We start from the raw sequence: 22,881 nt of genomic DNA, 5'->3' as shown, positions 1-22,881 counted from the left end.
AAAGCAAAATATTCCTAAAATAAACTAATTTGTACCTTAAAATTCCTAAAAGAAAAACTTGACCGCACCAATTATACATATTTTTTAATTTCTATATTACTAAAATGTACATTTATCTAATCATTATTATCGATAACTTCGATCTTGTCACTGAACGTAACTGAATATTTTTTTTATTTGAAAACACACTGATAAAATAATAAAAAAATGTACTTATTACATACAAATTAAGAAAAAGGTTAAAAATTCATAGACCAGCAAAGAACAATAAAATAAAATGAAATTGTAAAAGGCATTTAAAATAAAAATTGTGGAACTAATGGTACTACTTTTTTAAAGTGCATGATTGTGGTTTCTCAGAGTTGAGTAACATCATTATAAGTCCATAATGGGATTTTGTCTTTCATTACCCATTTTTATTGCACATTGTATGTACAAAAAAATAATAAAAGTGATTTTAAATACAGCGTAAATCCTTAAACCATATAAGTATCATGGAATCAGTAATAACGAAAAACTTATCACGACATAAACATCATTTCAACTTTTTTGGCTTGTTTTATCACTTAGAACCCATATTCTGACTAATTGTTTGTAACTAAGACGAAATAATTCGATCAAAAAGGTTTCCTTAATCAATAAAGTATTTTTGAGCTATGTATTTATATACCACTTACGTATTCCATTGAATTTAAGAAAATGTACGAAAATCAGTCTTTGATTTCTCAAAAATTGTGTTAAATATTTATTGTTCTGCAAATGTTATTGCAATTTTTAGCAAACTTTTATAATTTTTATTTTTTAATATGTATTATTACATTTCATTTAGTAATTGTTTTTGAAAACTAACAACACATCCCGTTAAGTAGCGGCGTTTGTGGATACAGTTTCTTTTTTTTTTTAGGCGTTGTAAAATACCTACTTGAGTGTGGTAAGACATTGAGCAAGGTATACATTGATGAATGGAAATCACGAATATTTTTGTATTATGTATGCGTTCATTAAACTTCCATCGAATGATGAATAAAAAAACAGGCCAAATCCGATCGCTAACAGAATTTAAATTGCAATGGATCTCTCTATTCAACTACTGATTTTGCAGTGACGCTTATGTTATTAATGGTATTTACTTTTTAATTATTTACCTACTTATTGAAAAAATGTACAGGTTATCGCGTAAATTTTGATCAACAAGCAGGTTGCTAATTTGTAGATTATTGTAAATAACAACAATACGAATGAGTAAGACAAATTTATATATTATATATATGTAAATATTATGAAGCAACAATAAAGGTTGCAAAACGATTCCGGCAATTTTGAACTTATTATTTTAAGCTTAAACAATCTGTAAATAAATCTATATTCTAGAATTGAAATTTTGCACAGGAGATTCTGATAGTACAAAGGCGAGCATTTTTTAAAATTCAGCTTCTAAAGAGTTAAAATGGGGTTTTAATGATTAATATATCGGTCAAGATCTAGTTGAGTCAGAAAGCTTAAAGATTTCTTATACAATCGTATTATCCATTTTGTAATGTTAATACCACCGTTAAAATAGGGGTTTGCGACTTAATCGAATCCTTCCTTATAAAAGGATGTGATATTTGACAACATAAAATAATATAGGTACATAAATATTTAGTGATTTTTTTGTTGTTTGTTTTAATTAGTTAATTAAAAAAAAAACACTGATTCGTAATTACCTATTTATAATTTATGAGAGCAATGTTTTACGATCAGCACTAATTAAATTTGTTGTATGTAACCTAATAATCCTCACCGTTGAATTAATTGTAAGACAAGTGTTAATTATGAATAAAAATTTAATAATTTAAGTGTGGCCATTTATTATTTTTAATGTCACCAATACGAGACTAAAAAGTATATTAATTCAAATGCGTAAGCACATACAAGGATAAACAAATAAATAATTCCCATCGGCCTTTAAAAGATCATTACCAACGATCACATAATGAATAATTCGTTGCTCCTCTGTATTATTTGCCGGACCTTATGTTCCGGATCGTGCATTATTATTTCGTGAATCCTCTCAAAGAAATAATGACTTGCAAGGTCCACAGGTAAATGCCAACAAGAACATTTTCAGTCCTTAGTTCGTGATTACTGGCGTGCGTATAGTGAGCACAGTTGATTCAAACATCACATAATCACATAAGTGTATATTTGTACATTATAATTACATATTTTTTTATGACGCTGAATTTTCGAAGCTCAATTTGAGTACGTAAAGCTAGCCACCTAATTATTAACCACAATATGTTCAGCGTTTTCCTTTTAATTTACTATTATTATCATTATACAATTTGCTTGAATTTATTGTTACGTATTTCTATTTTTAAGGGTAATTTTCAATTTTAACTTGTCTCAATTATAATCTCTAACCACCGTCATAATTATTATCATCAAAAACAGATTTAATTAATTAATCTATTGTACAAACGTTGTACGTTGCACGCCAAATTAATATTGTGCAACTAATTAAATCGGATTGATGATTTCGTTGAAGAATAAAAATTCACTGTTTTATTTGAAATATTTAATTGAACTTCTATTCTAATCACTAAAAACTAAACTTNCGTAAATTTTGATCAACAAGCAGGTTGCTAATTTGTAGATTATTGTAAATAACAACAATACGAATGAGTAAGACAAATTTATATATTATATATATGTAAATATTATGAAGCAACAATAAAGGTTGCAAAACGATGCGTGAAATAATAACGTATTATTATGGAACTTTGTCGAGGATCCTCCATATTCCTCTAACAAATATAATTCTCATTACGAAATTGCCAAAATCGATGCAAATGCTTTTGTAATTGATAATTTCGATAGAATGCGACCAAATTTGGGCAGTTTCCAATCTAAGTAACTGCTTTATTTATTAAAGTTTCAGAATTTCTTATGATATCTTGCATAACTCCTGCATTATTACGAATTAGGATTAGAATTTTCAGGATTTCTCCTGGTTGTATACGAGGGCCAGATTACTGTAATGCTTTTTAAATTTCATGTATAACTCTAAACGTCTTGGGTTCCATGATGATATTAGTAAATTACGTACCTAGGCAGGAAAAGTACAGAATGTCTCAGATCGCATGTTTATTTCCTTCCCGGGTACGTATAGGTACTAGGAAGTGAAATTTTCTTGGGTAAGTGTTCAACAAGACAAAAATCGCAAAAATTTCGATTTGAGCAAAGTAATATTTTTCGAGTAGACAAATTTTTCGAATAATAATTTTCCGCCAATTAGTCGCTAATAATTTGTGAAAGAAAAACATTAATATTTTTTTATTTTTAAAAAATATTGCATGTTTTGCTAATTTAATATAAAGTTGGGGAAACACCAAGGCGATTGTTATTAAAAAATAATCTTTGACAACAATTAGCCTGAAAGGAATTTGCCGTTAATTTTCCGGGACAGAATTGCGACAAATAAAGTCTTGGCCCCTCTAGGGGTGTTTTGCTACGGATCTCGAATAGCTTCTTTTGCGAACAGGTCGGGAAATTTCATTATGGAAAATTCCCGGAGTCTACAACTAATTCGTCCGAGGTGAACGGTCAATTCTTACGAGTACCTAATTCGCGCGCGATAAATAAAGTCTTACTCCTTTCCTCGGGTGAATCCCTAAAAAATGACTTATATTTTGCGAATAGGTCGGGAAATTTTATCGCGAAAAGTTCCCAAAGTGCACAACTAATTCATACAGGATAATTATCACGAGTAATTTGCGCGCGATAAATCAAGACTTACAACCCCTTCCGGGGTGCTTTGCTAAAACTCAACAAAAAAAAATCCCAAAATAAAATTAATTCGCTCGGAATTTGCCTTTTATCCAAGGCGACGTAATTGTGAACTTTAGTAATTTTTCGCGATGAAATTTCCCGACCTGTTCGAAAGAGAAATTACTTTTTGGGGATTCAAAGCAAAATATTCCTGCAAGGTTGTAAGACTTCATTTATCGCACGAGAATTACTCGTAGGAATTGGCCGTTCACCCCGAACGAATTAATTATAGACTTAGGGAACTTTCCACAATGAAATTTCCCAACCTATTCGCAAAAGAATTCATTGTTTTAGGGATTTCAAACAAAACAGCCCCCGGAGGTGCTAAGGCTTCATTTGTCGGACTTTCTCGCATTGCCATTTTGTGAGGGAAAATTCCTATCAGGCTAGTTGTTCTCAAAAATTATTTTTTAATAATAATCACCTCTTTATATCAGGTTAACAAGATATGCAATATTTTTTAAAAATAAGTATGCAATATTNAAATTTAAATCTGTCGGGTACCAGCAGAGCGCGTATCCGTTTCATCTCTGTTATAAACCACAATTATTATTATTATTATATTAATAGATTATTTGTTAATAGCTTCAAATAGAAAACTATAAGAGTGCATCTGTAACTATGCTAGAACACAAGCGATAGGGAACTTTTTTTATGACTTACTTGTAACCTGCAAGAATATTGAGCAAGGTGCTTTTTCCTGATCCTGAAGGACCCAAGATTGCATTTAGATGTCCGGATTTAAATTGCCCACTGATACTTCTTAAAATTACCTTGGGACCTGCAATTAAAATGAAAAACATTATACCCAATATTTACAAAAAATTAAGTAATACTTGAACGATCAATGATTAATGTAAGTAATAATTCTTCCGGTTGTTATAATCACATTAAACACACAAAAGGAGAGACCGGCAGTGTTCAGACGAGATAAAGTCAGGGACAAAAGCGAAATTACAGAAAGGAATTTTTACAACAACTCTTAAACATTCACGCAATGGTACTTCGCAATTTGAACAACGAATTTTGCTCAATCATTAAAGTTATCAATGGCTTTTTATTATTAAAGGTAATTTAGCCGCTATAATTATACATATAGCACTCTGATTTATTTCTTATAGCTACAGTTTTAATGTACGAAATTTGAATGTCATTTTTAATTTACATTTGTAAAAATCTACTATATCCATAGTTAAACTTGATAATAACAAAAACGTTCGTAAAATAAAAGTAGAGTGATGATCACTGCCAAATTGCATATTGAATTTCAAAGTAGGGCTGACGTTCTTTTAGGTAAATTGATTTAATAGGGTACTTGATAAATTGAAATATATATATACCAACAGCATTCTTTTGTGTTAAACGATACATTTAATATCTGCCATAAACGTAAAAATGATGTCATTTTGTTTTTGCGTCAAATGAGTATTTGGTTTCAATTTTGCAATTGTAGCAATATTACAACAAAGAATTTTTTTATTTACGTGCGAAGTTTGAATATTTAAATTCTCATACAATTTCTATTGTCAAAAATGAATAACAAATGCATTCATAATAGCATGCAGATTTAAAATTAACAAAATACAAAATAGAATTGAACAGAGTACACACTAATATAATTTTATAAGGGTTATTTTTATCCTCTTTTATCTAATATAAAAGAAACACAAGCAAAAAGAATCAAGATCCAACGAAATTAGAATCGCATCATTATTTATTAGACGACACTTTTAATGAAAAAAATAATGTATGTAGAAAGCGTCATTTATTAACATCAGTATGTTAATACACTAATCGATATGGAAAAGTTTTGGATAGTCTAGTTATACCCCGGAGGCAGTGTTACGATATACCGGATGAACTAACAAATACGGAGATAGGACCAACAACAAATTCGATAATTTTAATAAGTAGCATTAATAAAATTAATGTGTATTTGTTTATATAAACTTATGAGATACTGTAATACATATGTATTAGTGGACAATAAAATACATTAAAAAAATGTAGACTAAAAATAGGTACCAAAAGGACTCGCGCCTTGAATAGGTCCTTGCACCGTTGTATCATCGCAGGAAGCATGAAATTTTGCAAGTTGCGTTATAATTTCACACGGAATTAAAAGTTAATGCTTTTTAGATTTTGATTGAATAATGAGATTGTGCATTTTCAGTCTGATTCTAGGTAAAACAATCATCTCGCCAAGGTCGTTTATTTTACCTTGGTGTTATAGCTATAGTAAGTCATAAGTACCTTTTCGGGTAAAAACTGTGAGACGTATTTTCAAAAATTCTATCGAAATATCGTGCACCCATTTATCTTCAGCTGTACAGGATATAAATATCACACTGTATATTAAAAAAGCGTTTTTGTGTCATTAGAGTAAACGCAGAAACCGTTAATTTATACTACGTGTGTAGCTATAGGTTTAGTGAGACGTTCTAATTAATACGAAGTCAGAAGTATCTTTAAAATTCATGTGTTAACAACAGAATAAATTACTCGGACAATGAACCTTTATATACATATGCACAGAAGTATTGACACATAAAATAAAATTACCTTTGCTTTCCCGGTATTTTACAGCACTAAATTGTTAAAGATTTATAGGTAATAAAATTCAGAGGAGAATAATATTTATATGTGCTATTACTATTGTCTTAAAGTAGGTTGGTAGAATTCACGATTTTCTTTAACGTTTCTTAATTTTAATGATTTCCTTTCTTATTTGAAGACCATACCTCAAGGGGATTCCATCCCCATTAACGTCCCTCAAAAGTTTTACTAAATTGCATTTATTTGACATATCATCATCATAAGGTCGTCAGTCCTAAGACTGGTTGGACACGTACCTCCACTCTTACCTATCCTGAGCTAAACTTCGCATTTCCTTAAAACTAGAACAGCCCACATCCTCAACTATTTGCGAACAGTAATCTAATCTAGGTCTACCTCTCCTAACTCCTGTTTCTGCCTCTAATATGTCCCTGACTAGACCTTCATGCCTGAGAAGGTGTCCTACCAACCTATCTCGCCTATTTTTTATTGACTTCCAGAGAGTCCTTGTTCTCCTATTCTTTCTAATACCTCTTCATTTCTAACCTTTTCTACCCACGATATCCTCATCATCCGCCTATAACACCACATTTCGAACGCTTCTAACCTTTTCTTTTCCGCCGCGCCCACTGTCCATGTTTCGCACCCGTACATATATTGCTTTTTTATACCTTTATATAAAAAGGTTGCTAAAGGCATTTCTATATGAATTTTTTTATACCACGTCGTATTTATAAAAAGATGATGGCCTCCCTTGATGATTTCATGTAATAAAAAATAGAATATCCTTATGGTTGTCACCGGTGTATATGTGTTTTTATACGTAAGTATACGTATTTAAATTATGTCATTTTAAATTTAAATTTTGCATAATTTATTGGACAGAATTGTAATACAAAGTCAATAGACGACAACTTTGAAGTTTTAAATAAAGTAACTGAGGCAAAAGCCAGCTGTTAGTAGGGGGTGCATGCAGGTATAGGGGAAGATAAACTTCTAGGTGAAGACAGGTAGAAAAGAAACAAAGGCATGCACAAGATGGGTAGGAAATTGAATTTGACAAAAATATTTAACTCAACAAAAATTTATATCAACAAATCATTTAAATTAGCCGTTTAAAATTGATTATTACTGTTAATGAAGACAATTTTTCAAAATCTTATTAAAGATGTACCGAGAAGGAGAAAATTAAAGACTAATTGTAAGTGAGCAAGAGTGCTTTCTAACATCGTACTTTTTAAAAATTTATTGTTACTTAAATGCAAAAATTAGGTGTACTATCAGACTAACATTAAACGTATTTCTACGGCCTAAATGCCCTCCTTGTAGAGCCTCATCAATTGTAGCGACGAAACAGGAAGTCAAACCGACACAAAGCGTTAACTAAAAGCTTTGAGATACCCGGGCTTGTAAAAATTTTATTATAGGTATAAAAATGATTACGCCTTTTTTGAAAAACGCATTTCAACAAATAATTATAAATTATAACTAATCGTAAATATGTATGAATTATTGATAAATAAATTTTATTACACATTTGTTAAATGTGCTCCAATTATTACAGTCAAGGATGCTGCATGCTGTTTAATATTTCACTACGTTAACGATTCGTCAGACTAAAAATAAATTCAGTGGGCAGTAGGCAGATCTTCTACTAGAATGAATAAACGCTAAAAGGTCCGTGTATTTTTTTTTACTGAAAAAATACAAACAACTACGATATTTTCTATACCTTTATTACCTATAAGTGTATTAGAATGTATAAAATTTACAGATATGTATGTAGGAGACGTTGCGAAAATGTACAATATTATCTCATTATAATTCTGAACAATAGAATTTTGTTGTTCTAATTTGAATTGAATACTAGTGACGTAGCCTCACCTTTTCTTCCCTGGGGCACGCTGAAGGTTAGTTCTTGGAAATCGATGTTCACCGGTAGTCGTCGGGGTAGGTGCGTCAATGCGCGTTTTTTCACCCGCAAAAGACTACCCTCTTCCATTATTAATTCGCAATTCTAAAAGAATACGTTTCGCAACCGTACTTATAGGTACTGTTAATAATATTACCATTTACTGTTCAGTTTCTGTTTCACGATCGTCCACGTTCTAAATAACAGCGATTGTAATAACGGTTCACTTTAGTCGTTCGTACATTACAAAAGCACGCCGTTTACGCGTTTACTCACCAACTGAATCATAGATATACTGAATGCTTGGAGATTATTTTATGATTAGCAGCCCCTCTCTCTTGTTGGAGCGCGCTTTGTTTGTGTACAGTACGTAAATGAAGTTGTAAATGTGTATTGTTTAATCATGGAACAAATACATGTTTATGTTATAAATCATTAACGAAATAATACTCTAGATCAACGGTCGGCAACTGGTGGACCGCGGTCCAGAAGGTTAAAAAGTGGACCACCAAAAATTTTTTGAAAGCAAATTACTCGAATGAATTATTTAAAAGATATATTTTTCTGTATATAGCGAAGTATGTTTGAGCTTTTAGCGTCACCCTTATTATTTTTTGGAGGAAGGAATACGTTTTTGCTGAGCGTCGATAAAAATTTTCAGAAGTATCCGGAGCCCACCTAAAATTACATGCCAATCCCTAATTTGAAATCATTTTTTCAATTTTTTATTTACCCACTATAAACTACCTCAAATTAATGAGGGATTCGGTTTCCGGCGGGGGTGTGACAACAGCAACAATTTTTCCCTCATTAATTTGAGGTAGTTTGTAGTGGGTAAATAAAAAATCTAAAAAATGATTTCAAATTAATATTGCATAACTAACAATATCACAGGATTTCATGCCAATCCCTGTTCTAGATATGTACGAACAACTGCAGAAGGCTTCCTGCAGATGTTTCCGTAAACTTTTCTTTTGTTTACTATCTTCAGATAACGAGAGCGTCATGACATGAGCTTTTTTACAATACTCATTTGTTACATCAGACATCAGACCGTTTTTAAAATAGTATTACAGCTATTAGCTGATTAAGATACGAACTAAAAAAATGCTCTTGTTTCTTTAAGAGACTTTTATGTAAAACCTAAATAATTGGTATCCACTCATCCTCAGCAGACATTAAGTTTAAAACCCTATGATTAGAATTAGGTATCTGTTTTTCTATGATTTAAAAAGCAATTTCTTTAACTTTTTTTCATATCGGTAGGTACTAGGTCATTCTAAAGTTTTTTCAAATTGTATATAAATGTAGGTATCTTACAATTTCTCTGGTTCAGGAGTTACTGATAGCCTTTAAAAAAATGGAAACCTTTGGTATGAAAATAAATAAAAGTATTGGTATGTAACTATGTAAGGGTAGTAAAAAAAATGGTTATCAGAGCTAATGTAAAACTAGGAGACGAAAAATTAGAAAAAATGGCTGACATTTAATAGTTAGGCTCAAGATGAAAAAAGCGTTAGAAATAGGTATAAAACAAACAAAAGCGCAGATTTGGGTAGCTCTTAACAAAAAGAGATCATTGGTTTGCTTGCAAAAAGGGATAAGTTGGAAATTCAAAGAAAATTATCAAAGGTGTATGTTTGGACCACGGCTCTGTGTGGTGTGAAACTTGGAGGTATTAGAAACAGTGGGAGAACCGATGACGCGATTAGTCATTAAGAAATAGACGAAGCATGAAGGGCTAGTAGATAGTAGAAGCACAAACAGGAGCAAAAAGGGGTAGATGTAGACCTAGATTATATTACTGTTTGCAAATAGTTTAAACTCTAGTCTTCTAAATGATGATTGACTCAAGATACGTAGGAAGAATTACAGCTACGTGTTTAACCAATCTTCGGAAGAGAGTAGATAAATGATAATGACGATGATAATAATATAATTTTAGTTGGACACGCACCTCCATTTTTTCCAATCCTGAGCTAATCTTCGCATTTCCCTAAAACTAGAATATCCTACATCCTTAATTATTTGCGAACAGTAATCTAATCTAGGTCTACCTCTACTCCTGTTTCTGACTTTAATTAATTAGATCTTCATGCCTGAGAAGGTGTCCTACCAACCTATCTCGCCTATTTCTTTTTGACTTCCATAGAGTCCTCTGTTCTCCTAATCTTTCTAATACCTCTTCATTTCTAACCTTCTCTATTATATAAAAATATTTTCTGCCTTTTGAAATATTTTCCACTGTAAAGTATTTTCTAAAAATCAAAATTTTATCGCTGAACCATTAATTGATAGATGATATTTATGTTTCCAAAACAAACTGACAATAAGATAATAATTAATTTTGGAAAAGTAACGTTATTATTGTAATTGAAGAAACAATGCGGTATGATAACAGGCATATCATAATAAATATTATCTGTAGCTATTTGCGAAGAGAAAATTTAACGTGACAGCCCGTGATAGTAACAGTGTTGTTATAAGATATTCTGTTACTATAATTAGTTCTCCGCATCTTACTTTTAAGATTCCGGCTCAGTAGTTTCTAGGTATACTTGAGTGGCCACTATCCAATGTCTCAAATCAAGGGTCTCATTATAATCTATGAAAGTATGGAACTCTTTTTTCATCCATATTTTATAAAAAAAAAAACTTGTGTCATTAATTACAGCCATCCAACAAAGAGTTAGATCCTGCGTCTTGGGCAAGTTTTCAATAAATTTTTGTTTCGCCACAGGTCCCTTCGCCAGCAGGAGTTTAATAAAATTTATTGAGATTTACATAACTACCTTTATTTTCATTATTATGAATCTCAATCAAGTATCGATATACGTTTAAATGATAGTTCACTGTATTGTTAGGATTAGTGAATGTACAGAGATCGATTTTTTCAAATTGTGTAAGTATAGATTATCGTTAAATATTTGGCTTATCATGCCGTCTACTATATATTCAGTTAAGACACGTATTATTTTGGACTAATAATTAGCTATAATCTTATCGGCACTCATTAAAATTTCATTCTATGCTTAAATGGCTCAGGCGTTTAATTTTCGTGTAGAATTTAATAGTTAAAAACAGTGATTATCGAATAGTTTTAAGTTCAATACACATATAAAAAACCTGATCGTGTGTTGAAACAAGGAATTTTTTATTTTTCGCTCCCAACACTCACTTTGTTTGTACAATTGAATTAACTAGTTATTTTATGGTTAAATTAGTTCAAGTTATTTCCAAAATAATAAATATTACCAGTCTAATGTAGGTTAAACTCTGTCGTCGTCGCTTATGTAACTTTGTAGTATTTGGTTCAAAGTAAGAAAACAAAACAAATTAATTTTTATCAACTAGTACATCATATTCGTGACAGTGTGTATGATAAGTAAAACATACAAATAAAAATAGTAACGGCATCGATCACTCCTCATTCACACTGACGATTTTGAGATTTTGCCATGACATCTGTCCTGCCACAGTATTTTATCTTTTCGGATAAAATTACGTTAACATCGATGAAAAAGCAAAATAAAATGTCTTACAATTAGTTTTATCAAAATCAGTTTTTTACTTCACAACTTTAAAAGCTCATCAAGCAATTGCCGCAAAAATCGCCTATATTTTCACCTTCAAATTTTGTTTTAAACTAAGTTCTAAAATATTGTTAATCATGAGAGTATATGNTGAAATTTTTATTGCTTTAACCGAATTTTCGATACTGTTTGATATTTAATGATTATATCTATCAAGTGTTTAACTATAGTTAGTTACTTTTTTGATGGACTAAGTGTGAATTTCTGCCACGCGGGGCAAAACCTAAATTTGCCGCCCTTCCTATTTTCATTATTATGTAAGCTTATTTATTTAATTTGGTCGGAATTGCAGTGAGAAGGTGTACACATTACATTTTCAATTAAGCCTTCAAGGAGATTGAAAATGCGTGAGCATATTTACAAATAGCATCCTTTACAAACCTATTGAGGCATGTTCGGGGATTCCCCAAAATAACTGATAAAACGCTCACTCGCTCTCACGCGGTGTTTTATAGTTAAGTTAAAAATTTAAGAAAATATGCAGCTACAAGTGTTTACGTAAGTAAAGGGGGTAATAGCTTTGTTTACCTTTGCAAAGGGAAGTTAAAATTGCTAAAATTCGGTTGATATAATACCTGAATGGCTTCTAAAAGTTAAGTCGCTTGTATTCAAAAGGAATTTTATAAGATTTGTAACAACAAAATAATAAATTTCAATTCAAAATGTGTTAATTTAGCGTACTTAATAAGGNGTTATAAGCCCTTCTTATATAAAAATAAATAAAAAGTCTGGCGTTCTAAATGCCCACAGCCGAAGTGGGAAGTAGGAAAAATTAAATTGTGTAGTGAGGGAAAATCTTTTTATGATTTTATCTATTCCTTATTAGCCCCCTCTTTTCTGTTTAGTACCGTTTCACATCGCAAAAATCAATTGTAGAATCGATAACCTATTAAAACATCTGCTGGGGACTAAAAATGGGCCTCTTTTATATCGAGGTTCCGATGTTTGGCCAAAGGGTATACCCGGATTTGTATGGTAAATCTGTCCCCACGGTTTTTGCCAATTGCACTTGGGAAATTGATTTGACATTAAATAAAGATAATTCAGCTAATTTTTTTTACCTGAAACAATTTTCCAGATTTTTTAACAACACAAAAAAAATTTGGAATTTTTATGAACCAAGAAATTAAGACATTTAACAGCTAACATTACTGCGAGATATTTTTACCCCGCCCGGTGCCCATGGCCCCCACGCTACGCCACTGGGACTAACAATAAAAAGAGAGAAACATCTCATTCTTAATTAGTGTAAGCAAAAAAAAAGTATTCGTTCCTTTGGATTTTGTTACTAGTTAGTTCTTTCACCTTTCACTTTATAAATATACGTGACTATAAACAGTATTGAAAATTTGTTATTATACTAATAACGACTTTTAGACAACTGTTATGACACAGAGCACCCTAATCGTTACATTTTGTAATCATTTCTTATGAATACGCGGAAATACATGTTCTAATTTTAAACGATACTTATCAAATAGTAAACAACTAGTATATTTACCTAATCTTATTTCTTTTATTTACGAAAATTATTTAGATTAGTAGGTAGGTATGCATATAATTAAAACAATTTCATTAATAGAGGGAAAATTATGGAAACTCTAGTAGATCACCTCTCATGGTAAATATTGTTCAAAGGAAATTGTATATATGCTGCTCCGCTTTTGTATCTTGACATCGATTGCAAAGCACTTAATTTTTTTCCCTATCTAAATTAGCACTTAGAGATTAGGAGGCCATCAATATTAAGGGCTTTTTTGAAAGTATTTTGTTTAATATCTATCTAGGGTGGTATATACCTCTATTTACTGATATTTGTTGCCAATTAAAGTATTTCACTGCCCATAGCGTGCTGATGAGACTAAATAAGTAATATCGAAAGCGCGATCCGCGTCTGATAGTTTTAATAAATTACTAGTCAAGAACTTGACCTTTATGATGTAAGACTTAAACTTGACTCTGTACTTAAACGACAAATGATGGATACAAAAATGGTTTATTACATAATAGAAAAAGATTTATAAATAATTTCATATGGTCCCTTGTCCAAAATACCGAAAATACACGTCACAACGAGCTGTGAACATAGAAATACATCTACAAATTAAGTTACTTGAGTTGTTTTTATTCTAACACTTTTTGGTTTGCTCCATTGAAACTCTTTTTAGTACCCACATAATAAGAGTGAATCAGGGCAATTTGAACTAACTACGACGTAACCATCAAAAGGGGCATTTTTTGGTTTCTGAGGGTTAGGTTACGGTTACTTTAGGTTGCCCTTATTCTGTATAATTTTCTAATATATTTAAATCGGAAAAGGGTTTTGCGCATTGAAACGTTTCATCGAAATATATCCATGTTCGCAACCGATTTCGAACTGCTCATAAATTACCATGGATATATTACAAGGTATAAATTCGTCCTAAAACATTAATCTACAATATGGCACACTCTTGGTATTTACGTATAATGTTAAACTAAACTATTGTACCTTACACATTTCATACGCTAATTATAAAACAGTCCTCGACCTTTGCGTCGTCTATACCCACTTGTAATGAAATAGTTAACATGATTTATACTTTCTTTTTTTGACATATCATGTTCAGGATTAAAAATTGAAATTTATACTTTTGAAAGCGAATGTCTACACTTAAACCGATATTGTTACCTCCAGTTGCAATTTTTTTTAACAGAAACAATTTCATTTGAACGATAAATTTTCCTAAAACATTATTTTCTCTTAATTCTTCCTTTTTATTGTACATAGTATTACGAAATTTATTTACAGTAGATAACTTCAACATTAATTTTAGGTACCTTTTAGGTATCTGATCGCTAAATTTATTTAATCTAAAACAAGGGCATTTGTTAGAGTACCTATATGAAATTTTTATTGCTTTAACCGAATTTTCGATACTGTATTTAAAAGCAATGCTTTATAAATTAACAAACTTTAAAAATGACTACAAAAAGCAATTAGTAAATGTTTATGCAGATATATATTTAAAAAGCTTTTTAGATAATACGTAAAGAAATGTGACAGGTAACAAATTTCATGGATAAATATTTTTCTGTAATCTAGGCATAAAATCTTTTTCAGGTTTTTATATACGTACCTGTACCTAAGTGTTTATATTGTATATTTAAAGAAACATTTATATTTTTAATTAATAAGAAGTAAATGTGCGTGTCCAACCTGTCTTCGGGCTGAAGACCTTATGACGATGACGTAAAAAAATTTGACAGGTAATCTTGGCATAAAATCTTTCTCAATTCATGTGTGATTTTTTTAATTCTGTGCGGAGTTTGAAATGTTCCACGTGCTAAATTAATTTGGTCATAAAATTACAATAATATATTACATTTTTAAGATATCATACTCGCACTTCCACTCTGTTTTTCTACCTATTAATATTAAATTGTCGTTTGCATCTACAAACGATTAAATTCATTGTGTGTAAGTATGTAACATTACTCTTAAATTACTTAAACGTCCGCTTTCAATCATATTATTCGGGGATTTTCGTTACTATGTAAAACGTAGCAGTTACTTAAATCGACTTCAGTTATTTCTTCGTAAGAATAAGAGTTTCTTGGTGATATCCCATGATATGTACTTGACCAGTATCTAGCTTAAAGTTAAAAAGCTTAAAGCTTAAGTTTCTTGAATGCAGGTGGTCATTAGGAACTACTGTGAAACTTACGACAACTCTGATGTAACGTCAGTTTTAAATAGTTATTCGGACTTGTGCTTTAAATTTCAGTTATAACGGCAACAGACGGTATAAATTCATATTTTTAATGCTGCATAACCTTGAAACAGACAGTCAAATAAAAAATCGCTCACAATTTATTTGTTTACATTTACATTTATTGCTACTGCCAAAAGAACTGTATAGTTAAATAGTGCAAAATGTGTTTCTGAAATTGTCTAGTTTGTAAATTCGTACCGTATAAACAACTTCTAGTACCTCGTGAATAACGACACTAGGTTGTAATGTCCAAAATAGTAACACTCCCTAAGGCGACACTATAACCGATTTCTACTTTAATTTTACACAAATAAATGCGAGAAGATGATATTAGTTTAGTGACAATCAAATATCTGGAAATTCATTTAAGACAATGTAGAAAAGGTCAATAACTGCTTGTTTAAAGTTGTTTCCGAAAAGATTACACCTTTTAATTATTTATTTATTGGACGATTTGTTATTTTGAAAATTAAAAACTATTCCACGCTAGTTCAGCATATAAAATGAAAATTGAGTATTTAGTAATTAAGATAATGCATATATAAGTCGATATAAATAATGATTTATTAATAATAGTTTTAATATCAAACGAATAAAACGAAATGTTGATAATAAAAATGGATACTATTCCGTGATTTTATAACTAATTAAAATGTTGCTTATTTTCTCATTTGATTTAGACAACATAAAGCTTTTTGCATTATCGCAGTGAATTTTGATATGCACGAAAACTAGTAAAACATCCATCATCAAACTATAGCAGTTGATTTTTGATGTTGTATGTATGTATGTTTTAATACTCGGTGGACTCTGTTGTATGAATATATTAAGTGCTAAGCGCTTGATTAATATTTGTTTACGCACTTGTGATTATTTAATTTTAAATGCATCTAATTAAAATATTAGAATTTTCAGGAAATAAAAACCCAACTAAAAAATACATTTTATTTCTACATAAAAAATATAGTATAAAAAACAAACTTAATTCTATTCAACAAAATAACACGTTTTTTTTTTAAACTACGTAAATGTGACACAGAAACGCGTAAATGTAAATAATAAAAACAGAAATATCAAAAGCAGTTTTTGTAATATTAAAGACAATCTTTGGTTTTATACAAGCTTTAAATAAAACCGGAATGCCACAAAACATTGCAGTTTTATATATGAAGTACACAAAAAATAAAAAGTCAAACGTGTATTTTAACATATTAGACTCTTATGTATTCCTTTTTGATTTTTTGTTTCTTATTACTTTCTATTTTTACAACAAAAAAACTACAAAGGCACTGAAACAAACTCCTAACAACGTGTACACTCCAAGCCCTGCCAATCAATTTCTGCCTTCCTTGCAGCGAAATGTTTCCCGTGTCGGTATAGTGCAAGGGATAACCGAACATTCTTTCAATTTCTGTTATCATTAAAACATCCGGAGTGTTATCTTCATTTAAAACTGCGCCTAATAAACAACCACAGTTAATTTCCAGTGTATAACGACAAATAAAGTGTATTGAACAAATAAAAACAATACATAAAAGGAAATTGTTGTTTCCAAATGAAATTTTGTGTATTTTATGCAGTTATTCTGAAATTTTAAATTTGATTCATTTTGTGTCGACGTTTCGCCAACTACTGTGACTGTCTCAGTGCAACCATAGCGAAGGACATTACGGCCTCGTTACGTTCTTTGAGGATACTAACAACAGTAGTTGACGAAACGTCGGATAAAAGACTGCTTCGGGTTTTTCACCGAAAAGAAACAATTCTAGACCACAGTAATCACGTTAAAATATCAAACATTGTTCGGGCAGTGAAAGCCTGACTGTTTTGATATCCTTTTTGACTGTAAAAGCTTACGTTTAAACCGTTTAAAATGATGTCTTTGTGAATTATCATGTATTAGTTATCTGCATTTAAATATAGTTGATATTCTTTTACCTTTTTCTAATGAGTTTCTGGCTGTAGTTAGACTGTTCACTTTCCGTAAAGTTGCCGTTCTGCCCGGCATTAAATAGCTTTGAAGACACGGTCCTTCGTCGGGAAATTCATTTTGCGAGAGCGAAGGAAGGTTCCCCCAAAATAAGCGGGCTCTCTTGTGGGCTGAAAGTCGTACTGAATCGCACAATTTTGGTTCGCAGCCCAAAAATCTACGGCAAAGCGAATTATGGCTAAACATATGTTTATATTGTTTTTGATCAATTTTAATTAATATGCCGAAAATAAAGCAAACATACCTTGTTATGATAATTCTATAATCAATACTCATGCTTGCTACATTTTCATACAACCAAAAAAACGGTTTCCCATTTACTGCATTCAGTGTAGTTAGAACACGATGAAAATCGAAAAAGAGAATTCCTGTTCCCGTGGGATCTGCAGAATTCATTTATACGTGTTTAAATGAATAGTACGTATAGTCTTTTTACGTGTTTACCGTATAGTCCTTTTCTGTTTGGGTTTACAAAACTTAAGTCATTGCAGGGAGATCCCCCTATTAATAAGTCTATGGGACCTAATTTTTTAATGGCTTCCTCGTTTAAATCTCTGACATCCCCCAAATGCGTCACCCGTTCTCCAAAATTCATTTTAAGAACCGAAATTGCATTCTTATCTATTTCAACTGAATAATATTTTTCAACTGGCAGTTGTAAACTATCTAATGCTAAAAGACCTAATAGAAAAGAATAACGTTGAGATTGAACAGCATTAGTTTTTTTTATATAAGCACTTCATACCAGTTCCAATACCGTCAAAAAGAGACAACACTCTTAACTTTCTTCTTTTTGTAGTAATTTCAGGAATAGGTGTAATTTTACTTTGAGTTCCAACAAACATCAATCTGATCTGTTAAAACAAATTATAAAGTGTACATAATGGCAGGCCGGACTTGCCCCTGGGTAGTGATCGCTATCCATAAAGGGGTCAAGTATGGGCCAAACCGGGCAAATGAAATTAAAGTAAATTAATAATCACAAATGCGTAAATTGATTTAACTGTCCTTGGCAATTCACTAAAAAAAGCTTTAAAACGTTTAAAGTGTGGTGTTTTAGATGCTTGGGTTACGAGGTTGTCAGGTATTAAATGCGGAGATTATAGGGTTTAAAGCGCTTATGTTTAGAAGCTTTTGACTATTTTTTAAATGGTTGGAGGCCAAATTTATTTTATACCGAACATTAGTCAATTCAGCCCTGCATATGATAGTCTAAAAATGTTTTAGAGTTGAATGTTAAGCAGAGGTGCTAGATAAAATAAAATTGCTTAAAAACGTCAATTAAAAAATTAATTTATGTAAATAAGTTTACCCTTTCTTGCCAGTCACTTCTTATCTGAAGAACATTGCTTACATTCTTAATATCGCTTGGATCGCAAACAAGGCAACGCCACATTTTTTGTTTTTCAATATATGTTTCAGCATTCGACTTGCCCAAATTTTGCAAACATTTTCTGCAGAATACCCTGCAATTAAAACGTTATGTACGCCTAAAACTAAAACGTGTTCAATAATAACTAAATAGTTATCTTAAAATACCTTCCACATTCTTCCACATCACACACTAGCATATCTCCAAGAGTAGCGCAAATCAAACAGTAGTACTAAAATTAAGTATTAGATATGATTTAATCCAATTGATAATAATAGTCAAAAATTTACTTTTAAAAATTACTTGTACACACTTACCGCGATGTTATCATCACCTATTAGGAACGCCGTGCTTCTAATTCTTTCCTAATTTTGCAATATAAAAATTATGAAAATCGCTTTTTACATGTACCTATAAATAAATAAAAATGACCTACCAAACAATTTTTACAAACACCGGCATAAAATACCGGGTGTTCGCTTTCAATTGCTGTAGAATAACAGCATATGCAAATACTGTCTAAACATATTTCACGTCTTTTTATTTTGTCTATTAAATCTGGAAAATAAATCCATCTGTATTGTTTTTATCAAGTTTCATTTCTATAAAAAAAATTGTTAAGTACCTTTTTCTTCATATATTACTTGACTTCTTTCAAAGCATGAGTTTGATTTAATGTTCTCATCCCTATGTTTATTTAATTTTTCTTTTACAAGGTCAGGAACCCCTAAAATGATTTTTATTTGTTTTTTGGAAGTGTAATTGCAATTAACGCTTATATTAAAATTGTTTATCAAACAAATTTCCTTAAATGCTTTTTTCTATTTTATAAAATAGCACTTAAAATATGTATTTATTAATAAGACAGAACAAAAGTAGATACTGATTAACTAAAAATTCATTATATACAGTATTTTTAATTGTACTTTCATAGTAATATTTTGTTAATAACTAAAAAACTATGAATATACATATATTAATTTTAAATAAATAGCAGATCATCCTTCTTTGCTAAATTTTTCTTTTATATGTTTTTTTTTTAAATATATTACTACCAATGTATTCATATGACATAGCTGAGTGATTCTTTAAGAATCCACACAATGCCCAATCAATTAATTGATCATTATTCCAACTGGCTGTTGTTATGTTTCCATAATCCTTTAAAGAAAAAAAAAAAAACAAAAGTAGTCTACCATTTGATTTTGCAGATTATTTGTTAAAAATTGATTAGAAATTCACTCATCTGCATTACCTTCAGTGCTTCCAAAACTCCTTGTTTCCATAATTTAGGTAATTTATTTCTATTACTGTTTGTGTACTTTTCATAAAAGACTGCAAAACTTTCTTTAAATGAACAAATGTTTTTAAAATGCACCTTAAAGAGATAAGTAAAAATATGATTAGAAATTTAATAATATTTTTAATACTGAATATATTATATATGTACTTCAGTAGCTCTATAATCTCCAAACCAAAACACCCAAAAATGTTCTAACTTTGGCTTTTTGAAACCTCCATCAGTATGACTTATGATAACACCTACAATATAGAATATTGTAGTTCTTGAGACTATTAGAATCATTCTATAACACATCCGAAATTAAAAATTTAGTCTTTTACCTGGCCACCATCTTCCTGCATTTCTAGTTGGTCGAGCCCAAACAAATTCTCCGGCTTCCCAATTTGTACTTATTTCGTTAAATTTTCTTTTTTTAATAGACATTATTTACACGCATAAAACATATGAAAAATAAAAAAACATTCACACCTACACGACAATTCTTCGCGTCCAAACAAAAACTTGCGTCATCGTTACCTCATCGCGTCTTAGTTTGTTTATTATTTTGACGATGTTTTAAATGAGGGCATTAGGGGATTTCTTTGTTTACTTTTTTTAAATATTGTGTTTTAAACCATACACCACACATCACAACCTCGTAAACTTGGTTTTCTATATTTAGTTTCTAATTAAAAATAAAAAACGAAATAGTCTTAAATGTCAATATAAGTAAATAATTCTTCGAGATTATGGAAAGCGGAAAAGATATTAGAGTTATATCAATACCAAATATGATTAACTTAACGACGTTTCATACATTTTTATAAAGACTTCTTCACATTCTAAAATTAACTTAGCTTAATTTTTAGTCTACTTTACATGTTGAAGAACCATTCTTAATTTAATTAATAAGTTTTGTCTCATTGCCGTGCGTACTTGTATCAAAGATATCAGTTGTTAAAATTTAAGATTAATAATTTTTAGAAGTACTAGACAAAAATTGTCCGAATTCAAAATGATTACTTTTTCTAATAATAGGTACAAATATCTAAGAAATTGCAGTCATGAAAAGGCAACTTTGAATAGAGTTTAATTTACGGATTATTAATTGACAAAATATTTTGAAATTAAATTAATCTTTACATCACATCAAAAATCAATATCATCATTTCTGCTTTTAATGTCCCTAACTAGCCTTTCATGTAAAGATGAGCCTGGCACCCGGTTTGGAGTCGGACAGATAATAACACCGGGTACCCGGTGGTACTGGATAATTCTAACAGCGAAAAAAGAAAAAAAACACCAGCAATTTAACTAAAATTAAGTTTTGAAAACTGAAAATTATTTTTGCTGCGTTAAAAATCCGGAATTTTACCAAAACTAATGGCAGAAAAACGTTCTTAAAATATTTTCATTGTTTTTGCTGTACATGCTTTATATCAGTAATTTTATGACGTGTAAAGACATGTTTTTTCACTGAAGTAAAAAAATAATCTTTTGATTGTTTCCTTAATAGGTGACGTGATACCAAGGAAGAGATAAAAACATTTCAAATAAACATTCGAAAGTCAATTACTAATCAAATAAAACAGTTTAACAAAACCATTAATCAACTGCGTAAAAGCTTTATTATTTGATAAATTCCTTCACTAAAAGCATGTTTGACAACAGTGTTATTTAAAACAGATTAGGTAATTAAGCAAAGTTTGCAAATATGGTAATTATGCAAAAAATAATTAGTAGGAATGGGTCGGTTACCCAGTTTGAATTCGGTACTCGGTGTATCCTTTTTAAGGATCCGGCTGGGTAGCGGATAATGACGTCCAGTACCTATCAGTACCCGATAATTCTACCAGAGAAAAAAGAAAAAACCAACAGCAGCAATAATAATTTAATAAGTATAATAAAAAACCTACCTAACAGAATTGGTAATTAAGATTGTATTGGGATAGGTCATTTGTTCTAATTCGCATTATTTAATGATTACTATACTAAATTATTTGTTATTTCGTTAGTTCTTGTGTTTACTTTTACTCGTGAATAAAAATGCAACACTATGTGTTGTTATTCCTTTTTTTTTTGTTAGTGTCCGCTGCAATTCCTACCTGACATATCTCTTCTATGCTTACGATATTCCCTACAACGTCTGTCGTGAGTTAAAGTGATTAAATGTAGGCGTTCTGTCAGCAACCACTTTAGTGTAGTTAAATAAGTTGATAGAAGAAAATAAATGCTACTCCTTCTACGTTTTCTAATATCTCTTCGTTTCTCACTCCTTTTTATCCACGGTATTTTTGACATCCTCCTATAACACCAGACATCAAACGCTTCTTGCTTTTTCTTTTTCGTAGCACCCACTGTTCACTTTTCACACCCATACAAAGCCGTGCTCGAAACATGAGTACGTCTTTAGCAAAAACCAACTGAACTTTTGCTATTCTTTGTTTTATATCTTTAGCATCTCATATTACTAAAAAATTATTAATTACAATTTAGTGGTAGATTATGTTTACTCGTTTTGTTTTTTCGAAAAACTTCGACAAGAATTTTTTTTTTAATATTTCCGTTTATTTTCAAAATCTGCTTGGGACATGTCAAAAACAAAAAA

The 22,881-nt window shown here is 30.6% G+C and overlaps 2 protein-coding genes across 2 annotated transcripts in view; both read right to left on the bottom strand.

Moving 5' to 3' along the window:
* Window positions 1-8,586, bottom strand: part of LOC108733277 (ATP-binding cassette sub-family G member 1) — a 30,231-nt gene extending 21,645 nt beyond the window's left edge. The window contains exons 1-3 of the mRNA XM_018464371.2: window positions 8,439-8,586; window positions 8,254-8,386; window positions 4,476-4,594 (exon numbers count right to left, since the gene is read on the bottom strand). Coding sequence (XP_018319873.1) covers window positions 4,476-4,594; window positions 8,254-8,386; window positions 8,439-8,441 — 255 coding nt within the window. The 5' untranslated portion in view covers window positions 8,442-8,586. The remainder of the gene's footprint in view (window positions 1-4,475; window positions 4,595-8,253; window positions 8,387-8,438) is intronic.
* Window positions 8,587-16,659: 8,073 nt separating this feature from the next.
* Window positions 16,660-22,875, bottom strand: LOC108733363 (DNA (cytosine-5)-methyltransferase 3A). Its single transcript, XM_018464493.2, has 14 exons — window positions 20,615-22,875; window positions 20,442-20,533; window positions 20,247-20,369; window positions 20,047-20,152; window positions 19,617-19,718; window positions 19,428-19,549; window positions 19,309-19,356; window positions 19,159-19,223; window positions 18,932-19,085; window positions 18,365-18,473; window positions 18,064-18,300; window positions 17,864-18,002; window positions 17,568-17,776; window positions 16,660-17,088 (listed from the first exon to the last, which is right to left on the bottom strand). Exons 1-14 carry the CDS (start codon window positions 20,715-20,717, stop codon window positions 16,841-16,843), a joined length of 1,857 nt encoding a protein of 618 aa, XP_018319995.1. The 5' UTR covers window positions 20,718-22,875; the 3' UTR covers window positions 16,660-16,840.
* Window positions 22,876-22,881: the final 6 nt, after the last annotated feature.

This window comes from Agrilus planipennis, unplaced genomic scaffold (assembly GCF_000699045.2).
Source record: "Agrilus planipennis isolate EAB-ADULT unplaced genomic scaffold, Apla_2.0 scaffold12, whole genome shotgun sequence".
Lineage (NCBI taxonomy): Eukaryota > Metazoa > Arthropoda > Insecta > Coleoptera > Buprestidae > Agrilus > Agrilus planipennis.
The sequence above is the reverse complement of the archived record's forward strand: the minus strand, read 5'-3'. Positions and strand labels throughout refer to the sequence as shown.

Coding starts and splice junctions, on each gene's coding strand:
- LOC108733363 (XM_018464493.2), bottom strand. CDS start 20,717: ATGTCTATTAAAAAAAGAAAATTTAACGAAATAAGTACAAATTGGGAA. Junction 19,086..19,158: donor GATGTGGAAGAATGTGGAAG/GTATTTTAAGAT, acceptor TTTTAATTGCAG/GGTATTCTGCAGAAAATGTT. Junction 18,474..18,931: donor GAAGTGACTGGCAAGAAAGG/GTAAACTTATTT, acceptor TTGTTTTAACAG/ATCAGATTGATGTTTGTTGG.